The sequence below is a fragment of the Myxocyprinus asiaticus genome, chromosome 38 (assembly GCF_019703515.2).
Source record: "Myxocyprinus asiaticus isolate MX2 ecotype Aquarium Trade chromosome 38, UBuf_Myxa_2, whole genome shotgun sequence".
Lineage (NCBI taxonomy): Eukaryota > Metazoa > Chordata > Actinopteri > Cypriniformes > Catostomidae > Myxocyprinus > Myxocyprinus asiaticus.
In genome coordinates, this window is record NC_059381.1 from 29,938,248 (window position 1) to 29,958,594 (window position 20,347).

At 35.8% G+C, this 20,347-nt stretch overlaps 1 protein-coding gene across 1 annotated transcript; it reads right to left on the reverse strand.

Annotated features, from left to right (window-relative positions):
• Nucleotides 1–74: 74 nt before the first annotated feature.
• cdc23 (CDC23 (cell division cycle 23, yeast, homolog)) lies at nucleotides 75–15,014 on the reverse strand. Its single transcript, XM_051677602.1, has 16 exons — nucleotides 14,904–15,014; nucleotides 14,238–14,310; nucleotides 13,992–14,129; nucleotides 13,554–13,596; nucleotides 13,358–13,463; nucleotides 11,800–11,932; nucleotides 11,533–11,710; nucleotides 11,199–11,296; nucleotides 10,403–10,484; nucleotides 8,950–9,103; nucleotides 5,483–5,602; nucleotides 5,316–5,391; nucleotides 5,160–5,221; nucleotides 4,968–5,046; nucleotides 4,564–4,683; nucleotides 75–503 (listed from the first exon to the last, which is right to left on the reverse strand). The coding sequence occupies exons 1-16, from the start codon at nucleotides 15,011–15,013 to the stop codon at nucleotides 336–338; spliced, it is 1,740 nt and encodes a 579-aa protein (XP_051533562.1). The 5' UTR covers nucleotide 15,014; the 3' UTR covers nucleotides 75–335.
• Between the last annotated feature and the right edge of the window lie 5,333 nt (nucleotides 15,015–20,347).

The window sequence follows — 20,347 nt, forward strand, 5'->3', positions numbered from 1 at the left end:
GCATGTTCTCTTTCCACTTTTTTTTATTTATAGGATCAGAACTAGATTTCAGCTTTGCAATAAAACAGTCAATATACATAAATTGATTTTATGTTGTGCTTTTTTTTTAGGAACAAAAAAAGAATACCATTCAGCGATTACACCGAAAACATTTGGTGTAAAGGAAACTTTTGTCTATACAAGCAGTTATGTACAGTGTGCACAGTCATATCTGGAAGTGAAGGCATGATTTTTTTTTTTTCTCCAACATCTGCATTGTTATAAATCTTCAGTCAGTATGTTGAATCCCACAGGATCTGTGAAGTTGTCTAACTAGAAAAAAGGCATCATGTGTATTACGGTGTAACAGAAGACAGATCTAGTGGAGACACTCTTCTAACTGGAGTTGTGTTGTTGGACAGAGGGTTAAAGACGGAGGGTAAAGAGAGGTCTGTAGATGAAGGCTCTCCTTGTTCTCGTACAGCAGAGATCTGTCTTAGCAAAGCTTTGCCTTCCTCACGGGCCTGGGGTGAAAAAAAACAATAAGCAAACAAGTTTGACTACTGCTGCAACGTTGTCTATGCTAATCAGACCACAGCCTGACCTTGGTGTCTGCAAGTTCTTTTATAAACTGGAAGACCAACAACAGAATTCTGCAGGCTTATTTTCTGCGTTGATTTTGGGGGGAAATCTGTATTCTGGGAAACCGATTTAAAGGATTGTTCTGGGGGTTCAATACAAGTTAAGCTCAACAGCATTTGTGGCATAAAAAAATCATTTCGGCTTGTCCCACGTTTATTTAACAAAATGCAAAAATAGCAGTTACACTTAGACACTGGCCCCATTCACTTCTACTGTAAGTGTCTTACTGTACCCACAATATTTCCTTTTTAGGGAATCGGGGTGAGTTGAAACTATTGTTTGTGGTAATCAACATTATGCCACAAATGCTGTCAAATAAGCTCAAAATGAATTGAAACCGAAACATTTCTTTAAAAGGTACACTCTAAATTTTGTGCTGGCTTACATGGCAGTCGTCTTAGTTTATGTTTTCCAATGACAAAGCACAGTACTGTGCTATTTGCAGTCATCCATGATTACATTTATTTAGTGAGCGAAAGTGTCTGACAGGGCTCGTACAGATGCTTCAAAGTTAAATTCAAGGACTTTTTCAAAGCATATTTTTAGTTGTGTTCAAGGACTATGCTCGAGATGTCATTACAACTAATTCTTTATTTTTACATTTTAAATAAAAATATTTCATTCATTCAGTCAACACCACTTATTACAAGTACAACATATCTCAGTGAGCATCTTTAACAACATATTCTCAGTAACAATTCTTGGTTCATTCATGACGAAATTGTGCAATTGTAGTGTGCTCCCTTAAAACGCACTTCGCTTCCAACAAAAGTGAATAACTGTGTCTGTAAACAGTAGTCCATATGACTCATGTGCTGTGTTCATGTCTTCTAAAGTCACACAACAGGTTTATGTGAGGAACTGACCCAAACTGCAAATGGGTCATTCTAAAAAAAATGTGGACTTTCCAATTTACAAAATATTGAAATTTTCCATTCAGTTCAGTTTTTGCCTATAAACGCTGAGGGTAAACATTTTATAACATGTTGACATTATTTTTTATTCATAAAAGACAACTTGGCTGTTGTTCATTTATCATTTAATTTTGTTTCACAAATGAAGCAAGTTAACACTAATGAGGGTTAAATGGGTTACAACACCACATTTTGAGGGTTCAGTGGTGTACAACACCAAATATGTTTGTGTTTAAAATGTGAATTAATAACTTTTTAACATGCTGGGAAAAATCACCATATGCACATTTAAGCAGCCTCTGAATTTTGACCTTAAAATATTTTCCACAAATGTTGTATTTAAAAAAAAAGTTTTATCATTAATAACACCAAAGCCATTACATTAAGGGACAAACATTCTTTTTAAAGTACGCGTGTGACGGAAGTTGCGACCGACTTCAGTATGCTGACGTATTTCCGAGTGAAACGGAACGTGTCTCGTTTGGAAGGATGCGTATACCGAGTGTCCTCCTTTAAACAAGCCTCATTTAAACGAGACGGACTTCGTAGGACAAACGGAACGTAACATGGTTGCTATGACAGCACGCCACTTTTTAACAAGCGCGAGCGCTTTGAGTGAGAAGGGAACAAATTCCCTTTAGAAGGGAATGTATGAGGTAAATTTAGCAGAGTTATAATGATGTAAAGAGAAAAGAAAATAGATTTTACAGGTGTACTTTTAGTCTAATACTTTATTTTAATTATATATTAATATAATTATACACTCTGCACCCATCTACTGAGGTACTTCAACTTGGAAATTAACATTATTGCGTTTGAATATCATATTTATGGGCCAGTTGGTGTCATTGTTTTTTTTACATTTCCGTTGAAGCAAAGAATTGAGGGTTATGAGTGCCCACAAAGGATACACCTCATGCATCCTCCGAATTCCCGTGAAAGAAGGTCACATTTGAAGTGTCCTACTCGCTTTTCTTAAACGAGACGGCTGAAAATGCGACCTCCGGAGGACGCATCCTTCCAATCGAGACACAGCCACTGAATGAGAAAAAATATAGGGCGGGGCCTGGTTTTATCCACTGGGAGTTCATTGGATCTAGAAAAGTAGGCGTTCCATACAGAAATGGAGTCAGATCTTAAGGCAAGTTTACACGCCGCCAGCAATCACTTTCGATGAGGAAGTTTGTTTGCAGCAGGAGCACACAGAGGATCATTTTATCGCGGGAATCAGGCCTTACATGTTTGAGCCAATACCTGCTGAGAGTACTAAATGTGACCTGGTGGCTCAGGAGCAAATTCACCCTTGAGAGCATCTCGAAGTCTCCCAATGATAACGCTAATTTTTTCAAAACTAATTGTTATTTGCTATTACTGCTGCAACCTTTATTACATTAACCGGTGTTTAATTACTGCTTTTTGGCAAGGTTTTAAATGGTGTTCATTGTTTAGAACAGTAACTTAAAATTATATCTAAATATATAGCTGGCACATAACGCATCTAGCGATGAAATCCGTTTCTGACGAGCTTGCTAGCTAGTTTCACTTACCCTCAAACTTTGTGAGGTACCAACGGTGTACACTGACGGGACAGCCGTATCTGTTAAGGACAGATATTTCACAAACCGCATTTTGTGTTCTGTCCAATTTTTGAAGCATCCAACACAACCGCAACCTCTCTGATATCCCTCCTTCTTCGTCAAGCCATCAAGCCCGCAACCAGGGATTTGGGGGATTGGGAAAAGGGTTTTGGGAGAGCCACAACCTAAAACGCACATCCTCGCCATATGTGTTTGTTATGCATCTTTGTTACTCGCTGTCAAAGTGCAACGCAGCCTGCTGTTGGAGGGGAGTGGTTATAGGAAGTTCTGCCCAAACCGTCAAACTGACGTCATTCCAGAGGCGAAGATAATTTTCAGATTTTGATTGAAGATTAGGAAGACAAACTATTTTTTTTTCTGTGGATTAACTTGCACAAATGAATTGTTCACCACAATACTAGTAATGTGGGTCAATTTCGATTACATGCGGACTTTATTAATAACAATTTAGTTTAGCTTTTTTGTACACTTGATCGGCCTTGCACTAATGCTTTTATTAAAATTAAGTGCAAAATAAATACATAAATAACTATGTATTTATTAATGTCATAGAGTGGTGTACCAGATGAAGGGGACAAGGATTTTTTCAGGCAACTGACAATTTCAAATATATTTTCTAAAAAAATTGCAAAACAGATTCAAGCCATTTCATATCATTAAAGGTTAGGTTATAGAATTATTATTATTATTATTTTTTTTTTAACTATTTGAAAGCTTTTTCATGACTAAAAAAAGTCAAGGGACATGTTTGTCAACATATTTTGATATTGACCCAAATGTTGTCAGAAATAACCTATTTCGTGAGACAAAGCTGTATTTACACAAGGGTGCACTAGACGGCTCACAAAACTGAATCCTCCATTGATCTGCATTCAAATTTCAGAATGTTTTACATCTCATCTAATTTTTTCACTCTGGAGAGTCTTTTTTTTTTTTTTTAATTAAAACTGATAGTTGCAAGGATTCATACTTGTTAAATCCACCACAGCAGTATCTATAAAATATATTTTTTAAATCTTCCAGTAACAATTGATTGTGATTGGCCCATTCTGAACAGCGCTACCAAAAGTAACAGGTGTCACATGACAGCCGTCTATGCGCTGCCTGCTTCAGCAGTGATCTAGTGGTCTGTCGTCGTGTTTTTCCGAAAATAAATAAATACATTTCATTTATTAAATGATTTACGCAACGTATTTTACGATTTTCTATAATTCAAGAACTTTCAAGCACCTCTTGGTAAAAATGGCTATTTTCAAGGGTTTTCCAGGATGTTAATTTGAAAAAGTCAAATTCAAGTACTTCAAGCACATTGTACAAACCCTGGTCTGATAATAAGAGGGGGGGTTCAGAGATAAAGTGTGTGGAATTTGGCTGGTCATGTGACCCCATGAGGCAGCCCAACTTCAGTGCATTTGTTAAAAGAAACTCACGTCATTATAGTCGCAGCAGCGCTGAGCGCAGAGAGAAGCCTCATCGTAGAGTTTGTTCTTGAAGTAATACTGGCCAAGATATCGCAGAGCTGTGCTCACTTCGGCGTGCTCCAACTGCTCCTAAGATCACAGAATATACAGTTATGATTCATTATCATATGATATTCCTCCAACAGCCAAACTGTTCTGTGCCTCCAAAAATAATATCGCATTGCTCTTTTCACAATCCAGTCAAATTTTGATGGATAAGATCAAGTCCCACCAACATTATTTCCCCCTGAACATTCCGTTTCACTGGTAATGTCACATCTAGGATGTCAAATGCATTGCAAATGCCACCTTTCAGCTTCATAGTATTCTGAAAAAGAACCCTTGTAAGAACATTAACCAATCCAGTAACTTACTCCACATGAGAAAATATCTTGGATGTAGATTATGTAGCACTGTGCCGCATCGTCGGATTCATTCAGTTGCTCGTGAAGCCTAAAAGCAAACACAAACACATCGTGTCAGGTCACCACATCATTAAAGCAATTATCAGTACTCACACAAACACATTTTCTATTGTTGACATAACGGAACAAAGACTCACTCACTTTGCCAGCTTCAGAAGCGCCATTCTCTCCACGTCCCCAACAGAATATGCCCTCCAGTAACACTGGACCAACAAAAACAAAGACAAAACAAGTCTAGATAAAAGCATAACGTTGGAGTCAAAATATCTTTTTTGACAAAAGTGTCTATTTTCCTGCCTTTTTGGCCTCAACTTGCTGAGACAGTTTCTCATAACATTCACCAAGAGCCACGAGCATACGGGAGTCATTCGGCCTAGAGATGACACAAAAACAGTGTCTTATTAAACAAAAAACCAAAATACAGGTCAATTAAAAACTCGGACTGACTGATGTGATGCACTCACCTGAGTTGATGGGCCTTTCTGTAGTAGTAAAGCGAGTAGAAAGGCATTTTGAGGATCTCGTAGGTCTGTCCAAGTCCGTACCAGGCACGGTAGTCCCTTTTGTTCACTTCAATAGCATGCCTAAGCGCAAGAGGCATACATTCAGAAATATTTTTAGGTTGTAAACTTAAAACTCATTTTATTTCTTAAAATAATTACAAGGCTAAGTGAAGAAAAATTGTTTCTAGCTCTACAAAGTGCAAAACATGATACCATCATGATCAAACACTTCAATATTCAGGATGAGATCCTGATCTACAGCAAATAAATGTGAGAAAATAAAAGGATATATTTTCTCACATTTGTTTGTCATATACACGCTACTCTATGGAGCCCCTTAGAGGACAGGGCAGGAATTATTTTTCTGAAATAGTATTGCGTGCCCTAGCAATACATTTACCATGGTTTTACTGTGGTAATTAGTGGTCGACCGATATATCACAGAGGCTGATACATTTTCCCGTTTGACAGATTTTTTTTCTTGAGGGCGCTGAAAATCGCCTGCTTGCATGTGAAGCGACTGAAACGTAAATGTCCAGTCACGGTTCGTTTTCTTGTTACGTGCCATTGTGTTACTACAATAACAGAGTGTCTTTTAAACAGCCCGCATATCAGAGCCGCGGCAGATGCGTTTGACCTCAATGATAAAGTGCTCGCCTGTTTCATTCTCCCTCTCTCTCCTCAACATTTGTACCTGTAACTTTTAAATGTCTTGTCTAATGATAAAAAGGCAAATATCTATAAAACTAATATCATATACCATCTGCAAATATGCACATATCTTGTTTAAACAGATGTAATAAACCAACCTCAGACAACTAGGGCTGCAACTAATTATTATTTTGATAATCGATTAATCTAACGATTATTAGAACGATTATTCGGGTGATTATTGCAACGATTAATCTTTAGATCTTAACCGATTATTCAGCTTGTGCCCCGACTTAAAAGGTTGTAATAAACATGCTTACTAACAATAAAGAGGACAAAATCATCTTTTAAAAATACCTCTAAATGACATTCACTGAATTAAAGGGAAACGAATACTTTTTATTAAGTTTAATTCAGTAAAGAAATTCACTGCAAAAAATCCTATTGTTATCAAGTGTTTTGTCTTGTTTTCCATTTAAAATTGTCTAAAAATCCTTAAAACAAGATACATTTACTTGAGAAGCAACATATAAGATATTTAGACTTGCTTTAAGAGAATGTATCTTAAATATTAGTGTATTTTGTATACAAGTGTATTTTTTCACTTGGTTATACTTCTGCGACAAAATATACTTATATTCAAGATCTATTCTCTAAAGTCTAAATATCTTATATGCTGCTTCTCAGGTGAATGCATCTTTTTTTAAAGGATTTTTAGATATTTTAAAACTTATTTTTAATATTATTTTCAACATTCTCAGATAATAATAAATAAAATTATTCTGCAGTATAGCTGCTAAAGAAAATGTATGTTGTTTTAAAGGAGTTTTAGATAGCTGCGTATTGCCAATTTTCTTCACAATAAGAAATGCACAGTGACATATACTATGATTCAATAAGTCGAGAGCCATCACTTTATAATCTAGCTGCAGCAAGCGCACGCTTGAGGGATGAGCGTCCCTGCGACAGTGTCCATCAGCCGGGTGCAGTTTTAATCTCTCCCCCTTAGATCGGGACATTCGTGCAAAGAGGCACTGACCGCACAGAGAAATGCCAGTTTCGGAGTTTGTAGTTGTTTACATGGCCTGCTTCCTTGTTATTTGAATTTTAATAAAGCTATAACGCATTAAATATAACTGCATTAAAGCTGTAACGCCGAGGTGTTTCCTTTAAAGAGCTCCGGTTCCACTTATTCCACAACAAGTGTGATTCTGTATTTACTTATTTTGTATTTTTGCATTATAATTCTCTCATACTTTGTGATCTACATCACCTGAAGCTGTTTGGAAAGTTGAGAGTGCATCTGGACTGTGAGCTGTGTAATTCTTCCTCATCTCAGTCAGGCGCGAACTGCAGTGTTGCTCTTGTGTGCAATCATTAGAGTTTCATATGATCTCATGTTACGTTAAATGAGTTCAAACGACTATTCGACAATGAAAATATCGAGAACCTCACGATAACCTAGCGTTTTCTTCCCGTGGAGCGCTCATCTAATATCTTCCTCCTCCTTTATAATATATTAACAATTTCTTCATGTGCAAATAAATTACTAAAATTTGACGACTAAACAGAAATCAGACGAAACTGCTATCTACCATTTAAAATGCAATATAATTGTTTTAGTTCTGTATGAAATTGAGTAAATATAGTGCTTAATAAGAGTTTGTTTGTTTTTTTTAGCAATTTTATGTTTGTTATTTACTATAGTAAATTGTGTGATATATCGGCATTGTATCGGCCAATCGGCCACCCTGCTCTCTGGATATCGGCATTGGCATCTGCCATTAAAAAACCCATATTGGTCGACCCTAGTGGTAACCATATTTTAACCATGATATTCACTGTAAAACCATAGTAATAATACAGGAAAACAAACTTTGGTAATAAAAATAATAACTGTGGTTAAAACCATTCTATGGTTTAAAACCATAGTAACCACAAGAATTACCATGGTTAATCTATAGTAAAACCATGGTTACTATATGGATGCAGTTTAATATATTAAAAAATAATTTCCACCAATAAACATGGTTAAATGTCTTTTTATAGTAAATACAATATTACTATAGTAAAACCATGATTTCCACCAAAAACTATGGTTACTACAGTCTAAAATATTACTATAGTAAAGCCATAGTTAAACTATGGTATTTGTATAGTAAAACCATATTTACCACAAAATTATGATATTTATTACCATAGTTTTAGTTTTCTAATATTATCACTATGGTTTCTCTACAAATATCATGTTTAAAATATGGTTACTGTAGTAAAAACCATCATAAATTTATTGCGAGGGAACACAAAACTTATTGCGAGGGTACGCAAACTATTGCGAGGCAATACAAAACTTATTGAAAGGGAATGCAAAACGTATTGTGAGGGAATGCAAATTACTGCGAGGTAAAAAATGTATTGTGAGGGATCACAAAACTTATTGTGAGGGAACGCAAACTACTGCGAGGGAACGCAAAACGTATCGCGAGGGAACGCAAACTACTGCTAGGAAACGCAAACTACTGCGAGAGAATGCAAAACGTACTGCGAGAGAATGCAAAACGTACTGCGAGAGAATGCAAAACGTTTTGCGAGGGAACGCAAACTACTGCGAGGAAACGCAAACTACTGCGAGAGAATGCAAAACGTATTGCGAGGGAATGCAAACTACTGCGAGAGAACGCAACACTATTTCAGAAAAATTATTCCCACCCTGTCCTTAAAGGGGCTCCATACTGCTCAAAGAAATTAAGAGTATTTCTGTTTATCATCAGATGTACCTGTAGGCCTGAATGGCAGCAGATGTGTTTTTCATCTCCATGTACTCGTGACCCATAAGAGTCCAGGCCCCCAGACAGCGTGGGTTCAGCTTCAGAGCCCGTTGAAAATACAGGGCAGCTTTCTCATGCTGAGACCGCAGACTGTAGTAGTTACCTGTGGATGGAGAACAAAACAAACAGTATTTAAAAGTGATTTAATGGTTGGTGTTGTTCACTGCCAACTATACATAACTATATAGTGTAGACCTTAAGGCTATTGATCACCAATGAGCATGTATTACTTTACAATTTAACTGCAGGGCAACTTTAGCCCCATTTACACCTTCCTTTACACCTTTTTGGTGATCGGATCGCTATCGGATAGCACTTGACAGCATTATATGCCAGCTGTAAATGCACGTAAGACGCATTGCGATCAGATTGTGATCGGATCACTCAAACCAAATTAGGAGGTGGTCAGGGGTGGATTCTGACCACATTTAAAGAAGGTGTAAATACACATGCGTTTTAGTTATCCGGATACAACTACGTAAGTAATTAATTTTGTGATGAGGTTATGCTACAGTGATACGTTGTTTAAATGCTGTGTTGATGTTTCTTGCCTTTATCCGTTTATTCTACCATTGCAATGTAAAACACAACAGACACGGACATCTTGCAATCTTGTCAACCAAACAATGAACAATATCCCATGAATTATTCTATTGGAATACACTTGTAATACCTCTCTCCTCAAATCCCTAATCACTCACACATTTCAGATGAGAAGCATATTTAACACTTACTAACCACACAATGTGAGATGAATATTATTACATTTGCATCGGCGACCCGAAATTTAGCTTTGGTGACTGCCAAAAAATGTTTAATGAAGGAAAGACCTTTACTGTCAATTGGTGATGGAAAGCATTTGAATTATACATCAATCATTTTAAATTCCCTAAAAGACGGAGTACTTTCAGTTACCACAGGCTCTGATATATTAAGGAGCGTTTTCCATTTTGCACAGGTAATTTGGATCGGATCTATATTCCATCACAGTGGAGCCGCATTTGACAGCAAGGTGTAAATGCAATCCAGCTCAAGAACATCCAGATACTATCCAGATATGAAACGCATGTTAATGCAATGTGTAAATGGGGCCTTACTCAACCGATTCTGACTTAACTCTTCCAACAGAATGAAAGCTTTTGTGCATTTTCCGGTTTTTCAAGCTTCCTTGTTTTTTTTCTCACTTCAAATAAATCCAAAGCTTATAATAGAACTTTATTTGCTGGGGTAATAAAAAAGCCTGTGCACACAGACTCCTAAAATTTGGGTTGAAGTCAGCCAATCAGACTGGAAATTTTGATTTCAACAAGCTCTTGCCATTTTTGAGTGCATCTGCATCAGGCAGTCAGTGCATTATGGATGCAGAAATAATGACTTTCCTCTGTCCATGTTTACTGCTCACCTATGACACAGCATGTCTCTACTCTGTACTTGTCTATCTCTACTAGATTGTGGGCCAGGTAGCTGAGCTCTGGCTTCATGCTCTGGAGAAGAAAAAAACAAACAAAAAAAACAAGTCAGGTGATTTTTGACAACAGGGCATCTTAACAGAATACCACTGATTTAAACTGTCATTCAGTTTATGTGTTTTAGCATTTATTCCACTGAAATATGCTAAATCCTATATGCATACTTTTACTGTGTAGGGGTGTAACCCCGGTATCCTGGCCACATTCCCCCCATTGGCCCTTCTCAGTCATGGCCTCCTAATAATCCCCATCCACTAATTGGCTCTATAACTCTACCCTCTCCTCTACACCAATAGCTGGTGTGTGGTGAGTGTACTGGTGCACTATGGCTGCTGTTGCATCATCCAGGTGGATGCTGCACACTGGTGGTGGTTCAGGAGAGTCCCCTGTTCACTGTGTAAAGTGCTATATAAATGTAATGTTCGTTCATTCATGTTATATATATATATATATATTTTTATTCATTCATTCATATTTAAATCAAAATGTATATTATATCACCTGATAATTTGGCAATGTTATTATTATATATATTATTATATTTGTGTGTGTGTGTGTGTGTGTGTCCATATGTAACAGGAAGACATTATGTGAATGTGCTGATTAATTTTTACTGTGTTTATATGTAATAGCAACCTTGATGCCAATGGCAAATTTCTCTACGGAGACCAATAAATAATAATAATAATAATAATTTAAATATTGTAATCGGAAACAGAAAACCAATACCCGAACATAGAGCAGGTTTGAGAAGGTATCCATGTTTTCAATGCGGAAAGGATCCTGTTCCCGGAGCTCATTAAACAAATATAAGGCTTGATCAATATCTGCAGAGAGCATATCATTAGGAAACACAAGTTGTTATTATTATTATTAGCATGATCCCATTTTCATCATTAAATTATAAAAATAAAACATTATGAGTATTAATGATATGGTTCATTTTATATTCCATTTCAATACACTGATTTCAAATTCATCACACACATGCAATGTCTTTTAAAAAGCTTAGTAAAATCATATGACTCCAATTCAATCATTTACTCTTTCACAGAAGGCACACCTCGTATGTTATGATAGGCCACGGCGATCTGGGAGATGATGTATGTGCTCTTGGCAAACCCTGCTTCCATCAGAGACTGATATTTCTGCAGAGCCTCTTTGATCATTTGGAGTTCAGTGTACATGTGAGCCATGAAGAAATCCCTCACCCAGCAGTCAGGCAGAGACAGGGACTTCAGCTGTGATAGACACAAAACACAGAGAAACTGATCAGTCCATTTGAGTTTCTACAGTGAACTGTGTGATATGGTAGTGCTCAAAGACGTACCATTTCAATGTTAGTGATGAGATTACACAGCTCCAGCCATGATCCCCAATGCAGAGGGAGAGCGTGTGTCGCAGCTACGAAAATTTCCACCGCCTCCTTCAGCAAATCCAATTTCCGAAGAACAACCCCATAACTGGTTTGAAATGAGAGATGCATATTATGAAAAAGGCTGTTTGCGCCTGGTATTAACATGCATCTGAAATGTATTTCCAGTAACAAGCATAAAGGTAATCACTCAAAAAAAATCAGGAATATTAAAAATGGTCAAGTAACTAACTTCACAAATATTAGACCACTTGAGATGGACTGACCCTGCTACATAACGCAAGTTCTTGCGTTAACATGAGTGCCACTGTGAATGGGCTCATTGATTGAGAGGTTGAGATTTTCACTGAAAATGTACTTAAATTTCAGGGGTTTTCTTCACCAAAACCTTTCGTATGCCTTAGAATATGATGCATGAGTTATTGACTACTTACTTTTGGATCCTTTCAAAGTTTTACAGTGAGGCACTCTCCTTTGTATTGAAAAGATGATCCGTGATATTTGTTAAAATTTTTCTTTTGTGTACCGCAAAGGAAAGAAAGTCATACGGTTTAGAACAACATGAGGGTAAGTAAATTATGACAGAACTTTCACTTTTGGGTGAAGTATTCCTTTAAGATCTGCATTTCTAATGAATTCATTTACATTTATTCATTTAGCAGATGCTTTTATCCAAAGCAAATAATACGGTATTCTGAAGATGTTCTGTGAAGTTCGTACATGTATCGGCTTTCCCTAATGTTTTTTTTTTAACCTGCATGTAACCGGCAAAGTTGAAACTTTTATGATGTCTGGGACGCTTAAGCGATTACAATACAAATGTGATGTGGTCCCATCATGTGTTTCTGACTACCGTTTTGGACCTTGTTTATTTTGCTATTTCCACTTTTGATCGAATCGCCCAAGACATATGTTAATACCAGAAGTAAACAGTGAAAAATTAACAACAAAGTGCATCAGTCCTAGTATATCTTTGACAGGTTCTTCAAATAGACTTGTTATATTACTGTTATTATATTATGTCTCTCTTAACAACTGACTATCAACCGACAGCCTGAATGTCAATACAGTACAATACTGTACATTCTATATATATATATATATATATATATATATATATATATACTTTTTTATATATATTTTAATTTTTATTGAATAATGTGTATCTATATAGTATCTATATAGTAAAAAACAAAAAAACAAAAACAGCATATTGTATACTGTACAGTGTATGTTATTATTTGTATATTGCTGAGTGTAATTATGTGTATAACAGATGTTTAAATTGTGTTGTGTTAATTTGATGTTTTAAGTTGAGTGTAATTATGGGTATAACAGATGCTTAAATTGTGTTGTGTTAATTTGATGTTATTGTAAATTGGTATATGTCTCATCACTGTCACGACTGCTATGTTGATCGGAACTGCACTCAAGAATTTCACACACCATTGCACTTGTGTATATGGCTGTGTGACAATAAATGTGATTTGATTTGATTTGAAATAATACATACAGATAAAGTGCAAATCCATCCAGCTGGCCTGCACTGTGCTTTTTGCTCAACTCCACCCGCAGTTCTCGCAGGGCTTCATTTCTGACCTGACCCTTTTCTAATGGACCTGCAACCAGATACATGACACACATAAATAGGTGCTACAGAAACTGTCTGTTCTGGGGGAACTATTTAAAAATGGAAGGTTTTCTCTTACCAAGGCTGTCGACTGTCTCGTCATCCTTTTTCTTTTCCCCTGACTAACAAGAGAAAAAAGCAGGATATATGTTAGACTTTTTGTTGTTGTTTTGTCAAATTTCCCCTCCAAAAAAAAAAAAAAACCATTTATATTGCTTATATTTTCTTTTCTTTTTTTTAGAAAGTCACTGATGACAAAAATTTACTTTTTTAATATTTCTCTTTACAGTGAATTTTGTGTGACTTTAGCAAGCTGTGACAATCAACATTCACATTTTCACCACAAAAACTGTTGTTCTGAAACAGTATAAACTCAGCTACTGATATCTGTAGTCATTGCCTATTTTTATTTTAAAACAAATGTTGCAGTTCTGCTACAGTTGGTCTTAAAAGGTTAAATATGTGTATGTGTATATATATATATATATATATATATATATATATAAATCTTTCTCACCAGGTACCGTGAATACATATACAGAAAATATGCTTTCGGACTCTGGCAGCCACGGAGAAAATATGCAGCTCGATCATATTCCTTGAGGTCGAAATATGATTTGGCCAGACAAAGGGCATCCAAATCTTTGGCATCCTCCTGAAAATAAAAAAATAAGGCCATCAGCCGTCACACATGCACTATGGCAAGCACTGACAAGACAAACATAACTAAAACACACAAAAGATTTTTGGGCTGCACACTGACATCGGTTAGATCAGGTGGTGGGGGGATCTCATTCAGAGGAAGGGAATCCAGAGAAAATGCCAGTTCAGATGCCCTGTAAAACAAAAGTCAGGTTTATCGTCATTGTTACACTTTGCAGAGCAACGGATAAAACGAAACGTGGAAACATCAGTGCAGACATTTAACATACATTCGGCACACTGTAAGCACAGGATGTGCAGTAACTACAGTAAATTACAGACAATAAAGGAGACAGTATTGAACAACAATGGGTATATGCTCTTAACTGAATGTTTTAGTTTGTTAAGGCTGACAGCATGAAAGAGTTATTCTTTCAAGAAACTGCACTTATTTTGCTATTTTATCTGCTAATTTGTGAGTCATTTGAAATGAAAACATCTGTAAATATATCTAAATGTCACACTGATTGGGTCACAAAACCTAGTGAGTTGCCTATGTAGGTAGCATTTCTGGACATCATATTAGGCGCCTACCCTTACAAAAAAAGTAGTGGTGCCATCAACTAGTAATCCCATGCTGCTTTGATATTTAACAATTTTAGCCGTCATTTCTTTGTTTATTTCATTATGTTAGCTGTCATGCTAACTGGAACCAAGAAGACACTATGATTAAAAACTGTCTGTAGTCTTGTCACACGTGTTAAATTATAAATATAATGTATTTTACCATTTCACACTGTGGACGAGTCCTCTTTCCTTACACTGCGCTATGATAGAAATAAGCTGCTTTTTAATCTGCACCAAGTCGCCAAACTCACTGCTGCGGGTGGCCGCCATTTTTCATAAATACGTCATAAGGACGTCACCAGAGCGCAAGAGCAGATTGGTCACACCACAGGATCTTTTCACAAAACCTACCCCACTCATTTTTTATTTTCTAAAAGTTTACGGATGTTAGAAAAGAATGTTCTTTTTGTTTAAACGTGGAATAGTCTTTATGTCATTTGTTTTATGATTGTCAAATCGTACAGACATTTTGGAAAGATTGTACTTCTTTTTCTGTTAAAGACATTCTTTGTTACTTTAAGAATAAGGACAAAAGTATGGAAAATGTATCAACCTATATGATTTTATCTGGTTCATTTCTATATTCACAAAAGTAGAACGTCCAAATCTCTTCCATCTTACAAGGCTTTCTGATACAAACGTTTCTCTTTAAAGAGATAGTTCACCCAAAAATGAAAATTCTCTACATCATTCATGCCATCCCAGATGTTTATGACTTTCTCTCTTCTGCCGAACACAAATTAAGATTTTTAGAAGAATATCTCAGCTGTGTAGGTTCTTTCAATGCAAGTGAATGGTGGCCAGAACTTTGAAGCTCCAAAAAGCACATAAAGACAGCATAAAAGTAATCCATAAGACTCCAGTGGTTTAATATATGTTTTCTGAAGCGATGCAATCACTATGAATGAGAAACAGATCCATATGTAAGTTCTTTATCTCCACATTCACTTTTACTTTCAGAATGTGAAATAATGTGAAAGTGGAGATTTATATTAAAAATCTCTAATAGTTTCTCACTCACACCTGTTATATTGCTTCTGAAGACATAGACCCCGTTTCCACCTGGTATTAAGATGCATTTCGGGTGATCAGATCACGTGTTCAGCCCTAAATACAGGTCTAAACGGGGTCTAACATGTTTTGTGATTGGATCACAAAAACCACAAAAGAATTGGTTAAAAACGCATGTGACCGCATTACATTTGCGGTCACATAAGAAAATCTTATCTTTTTGCTTGCAAATATTGTATGAAATCTGGGAGATATTACTGTATGTTGGAACATGTAAATTATACCTTATGAATTAGATTTTTTGTTTTGTACATTAGGACATGATATGATATTGGGATATGCAGATGATAATTTTTCACATATTTTACATACATTACTTACTGGGATATGCTGCTTTATAAATCACTTATTTTAAAATGTAAATAAGTAATGCAACTTATTATCTTGAACTTGTTAGCTGTTTAAGGTGCAGATTAGGTCACAATAGAACATCACTGTCATAAGAGTTCTTTTATATAACCAGGCACATAAAAGCTGAATAAAGTAATGTATTCACAGATATAGTCTCTCGAGCAGAAACTTTAATTATGGGTCAGTCAGAGTAGCACAGTTCTTGTCTGTTTAGTTCAGTTACGTAATCAAGACATCACAGTTACTGGTTGTATCAACAGCAGAGGTTTATCCCTCTGTACTTCAATCTTATGGCAGCAATTCAAAACCAAGGTGATTTGTGCAGTGGACTTTAACACGAAACTATACGATATGTCGCCTGCACACCAACATTGCTGTAGTCTTTAGTGCTGGTTGTCAGATGATAATATTTTACCTTGAAAGCTAGGAGCACGCTAATGATACAATGTCATTATGGTCTATATTTGTACATGTACAGTACCATGTCCCATTTCTTCTCCACATCCTAGTTTTTAAATCACTTTTCTTTTTTTCTTCTTCAAATTCAGAAATGTAAACTTCAAGGAAGAACAGGAAGGTGAGCTTTTTGATAAAGTGTCATCTTCTTAGCGGTTCCTTTCAAACTGCACACCCCCTTCTTATCCTGGACAATTGTCAAGAATCACATCTCCCTCTCACCTAAACATGGTAAAAATAACCAGGGGAATAATCATATTTGAACTTTAATAGCTAAATTCAACATGCACAAAGTTGTCACTTTATCAGAAAATGTTTAAACACATTTTACGCCTAAATAATTATTATTGCTACACTTACTGTACCTTCGCTTCAATCAGGATTAAGGCAAACATACTGTGGTGATTGCTACTGCTTGAATTGAAGATTGATGCTTATAGGAAATTTTATTTGTTAAATTTTATTTATGTGAGTGACAGCAGGTAAGCCATCAGAATCATGTGAAATAGTTAAACTTATAACAAGATAACAAATATTATATTCTACAGCACAATGCAGTTGTTGTAGGCAAAAACCTTGGACCCACTTTATATTAGGTGTCTTTAACTGCTATGTACTTGATCATTGTGTATAATGTACTTATGTACATACCTGTATGTGTTGTTTCATGGTACTTACATTTAAAGTACTTGCATTTAATTACATCTGTAGTTACACTGTTAACCTTACCTCTAAAGCTAACCCAACCCTACTCCTAAATCTACCTGTACCTCAACCTCAGTAGCAGCAAATGTGAATCTTGTGAGAATTTTATATGTAGTAACATATAGACACAATAAATACAATGCATTGTTTGTATTTTAATGTTACTACATAGTAGTTAGAGAGACCTAAAATAAAGTGGGACCAAAACCTTTAACTATTACAGGTTACAGTCATAATAAAGTTCTCTCTCTTGAATGACTTTGTGTCCTTCATCCGTTAGTTCAGCTTTCTGCGGTCTTTAACTTTCAATTTGTTGTTTATTGAAGCCTCTTGTATACCTCTTTTGGAACATAATCACTCACAGCTGTGCCTGTTATTGGATGACAATGTAAGCGAACTAAAAAAAAAAATCACAATAATGGCACGGCAGTCTCTGTGAGTGATTACACAGAAAACACACCAAGAAAATAGCAGAAAATGTGTCAAAGTACAAGCACAGAAAACCTCAGTACAGACTATTTCACAGACATACTTTATCTTAGTAAACAAAGCAGTAAGTGAAGTTGTCCTAGTGGATATACACTACCGGTCAAATGTTTTGAAACACTAACTCATTCTTTATTATAATTTTTTTTTTTTTTTTTCACATTTAGAATAATAGTAAAGTCATCAAAACTATGGAATAACATAAATGGAACTGTGGGAATTATGTTGTGACTAAACAAAATCCAAAATAAATCAAAACTGTGTTATATTTTAGCATCTTCAAAGTAGTCACCCTTTGCCTAGAATTTGCAGACATGTACTCTTGACATTTTCTCAACCAACTTCTTGAGGTATCACCCTGGGATGCTTTTTAAACAGTATTGAAGGAGTTCTCATCTATGTTGGGCACTTATTGGCTGCTTTTCTTTATTATTTGGTCCAAGTCATCCATTTAAAAAAAAAAAAATGTTTTTAATTAAATGTTAGTTTTATAATGAAATAAATTAATATGTTGGCAGAATTATATTTTTGCCTACAAAACTAATTTCAAACATTTAAGCATACGCCTTCAGATCAAAAGATTTTTAAGATCATGAGAAACATTTCAGTCAAGTGTTTCAAAACTTTTGACCAGTAGTGTATCTGATTTACTTGCTACTACGTGCTACGTAACACTTTAAAAGATTTGATGCCACTTACCTGGCAAACTTTGGCAATTCAAGTGATAATATAAGTCTCAAAACGGCTCATTGTATCAACCCGGAACCATGAACACGACTCTGTATCCAGGCGGACTGATAAAAAGTCCTGTGTGCTTTAAATTCCATCAAACCAGGTAATCAGATTAGGATTTATTAATTTGAGAAAGTGTTTTCCAGTTTTGTGTGCAATATGCTTTAGACTGTTAGCGCACTGACTGTGTGTGGTCTGTGGTCGTGCTGTCTGAGGCTGAGACTAGATTAGGGTAGGTTAGGTTTGATTTGGTTAGGTTAGATTAAGTTAGGGTTAGGGTTTGCGTTAGGGTTATAAAACCCATTAGAAAAAAAACATCCATCTGATACTTCAGCAGTGGAAGTGTCAGACACCTCAAGACACATTTACCATGTAAAACACATGCAAACCATAAAACAAATTCTTATTTTCCAAATTCTTTGAAGAAGATCCGCTATACAAGATGATAGTTACTATGTACAATATAATACATATAATATATTAATTTTGGAGGAAAGTTTTTGGAGATTTTGAGAGTTTGTTGCGGCATTAATGTTTTCATGTAACCTCCCTGTCAGGCACAAGCTTTTAATGCCATAAGTAGTGTTGTGTGTTCTTCCCAAACAATTCAACCTTAGTTTCATCAGTCCACAAAACATTTTCCCAGTAGCATTGTGTTGTCATTGTGGTCTTTGGCAAATTTCAGGCGTGCAGCAATGTTTTTGTTGGAAAGCAGCGGCTTCCTTCATGGTGTCCTGCCATGAATACCATGCCTGTTTAATGTTTTCCATTTAGTAGACTTATGAACAGAGATGTTAACCAGTTCCAGTGATTCCTTCAAGTCTTTAGCTGTCACTCTAGGGTTCTTTTTTATCTCACTGAGCAATCTGCGGTGTGACCTTTGAGTCATCTTGGCTGAACGGCCACTTCTAGGGAGAGTAGCCACAGTACTAAATAGTCTGCATTTATAGACAGTTTGTCTAAAAGTGGACAGCTGAATATCTAAGCTCTTCGAGATAACTTTGTAACCCTTTCCAGCTTTATGCAGAGCAACAATTCTTAATGATAGGTCTTCTGAGATCTCTTTTTTTGCGAGGCATGGTCCACATCAGCAGATGCTTCTTGTGAATAGCAGACTTAAAAAGTCAAAGTAGCTCTAACCCACACCTCTAATCTCATTTCATTAATTAGATGCCAGGTTTGCCAACTCCTGATTCTAATTAGCATAGCCTAGGGGTTCATATACTTTTTCCAACCTATACTGTGAATGTTTGAATGATGTATTCAATATGTACAAGACCAATACAATAATTTGTGTGTAATTAGTTAAAACAGATTTAACAAAATTTTGTTCATAATTGTAACTTTGATGAAGATCAAACCAGATTTTAAGACAAATTTTTACATACTGTAACTGCAGATAATTCCAAAGGGTTCACATTCTTTTTCTTGCCACTGCACTTTACTATACTACACTATACTGTACTATACTATACTACAATAAAAAATAATACACTGCCTATACAAAATAATACTATAATATACTAATCTACACTATACTATAATATATTAGACTATCCAAAATTTACTATATTATAATATATATTACACTACACTATACTATTATATAATATCATATACAGTACTGCACTAAAATACACTATACTATAATATCATACAGTATAATACAATATAATATACTGCACTATACATCATTATACTATACTACATTGCACTATACTATAATATACTGTACTACGCTATAAAATATTTAATACTTGTGACGAGGAGGAGGGCATGGCCGGGCCATGATGATGCACGGCC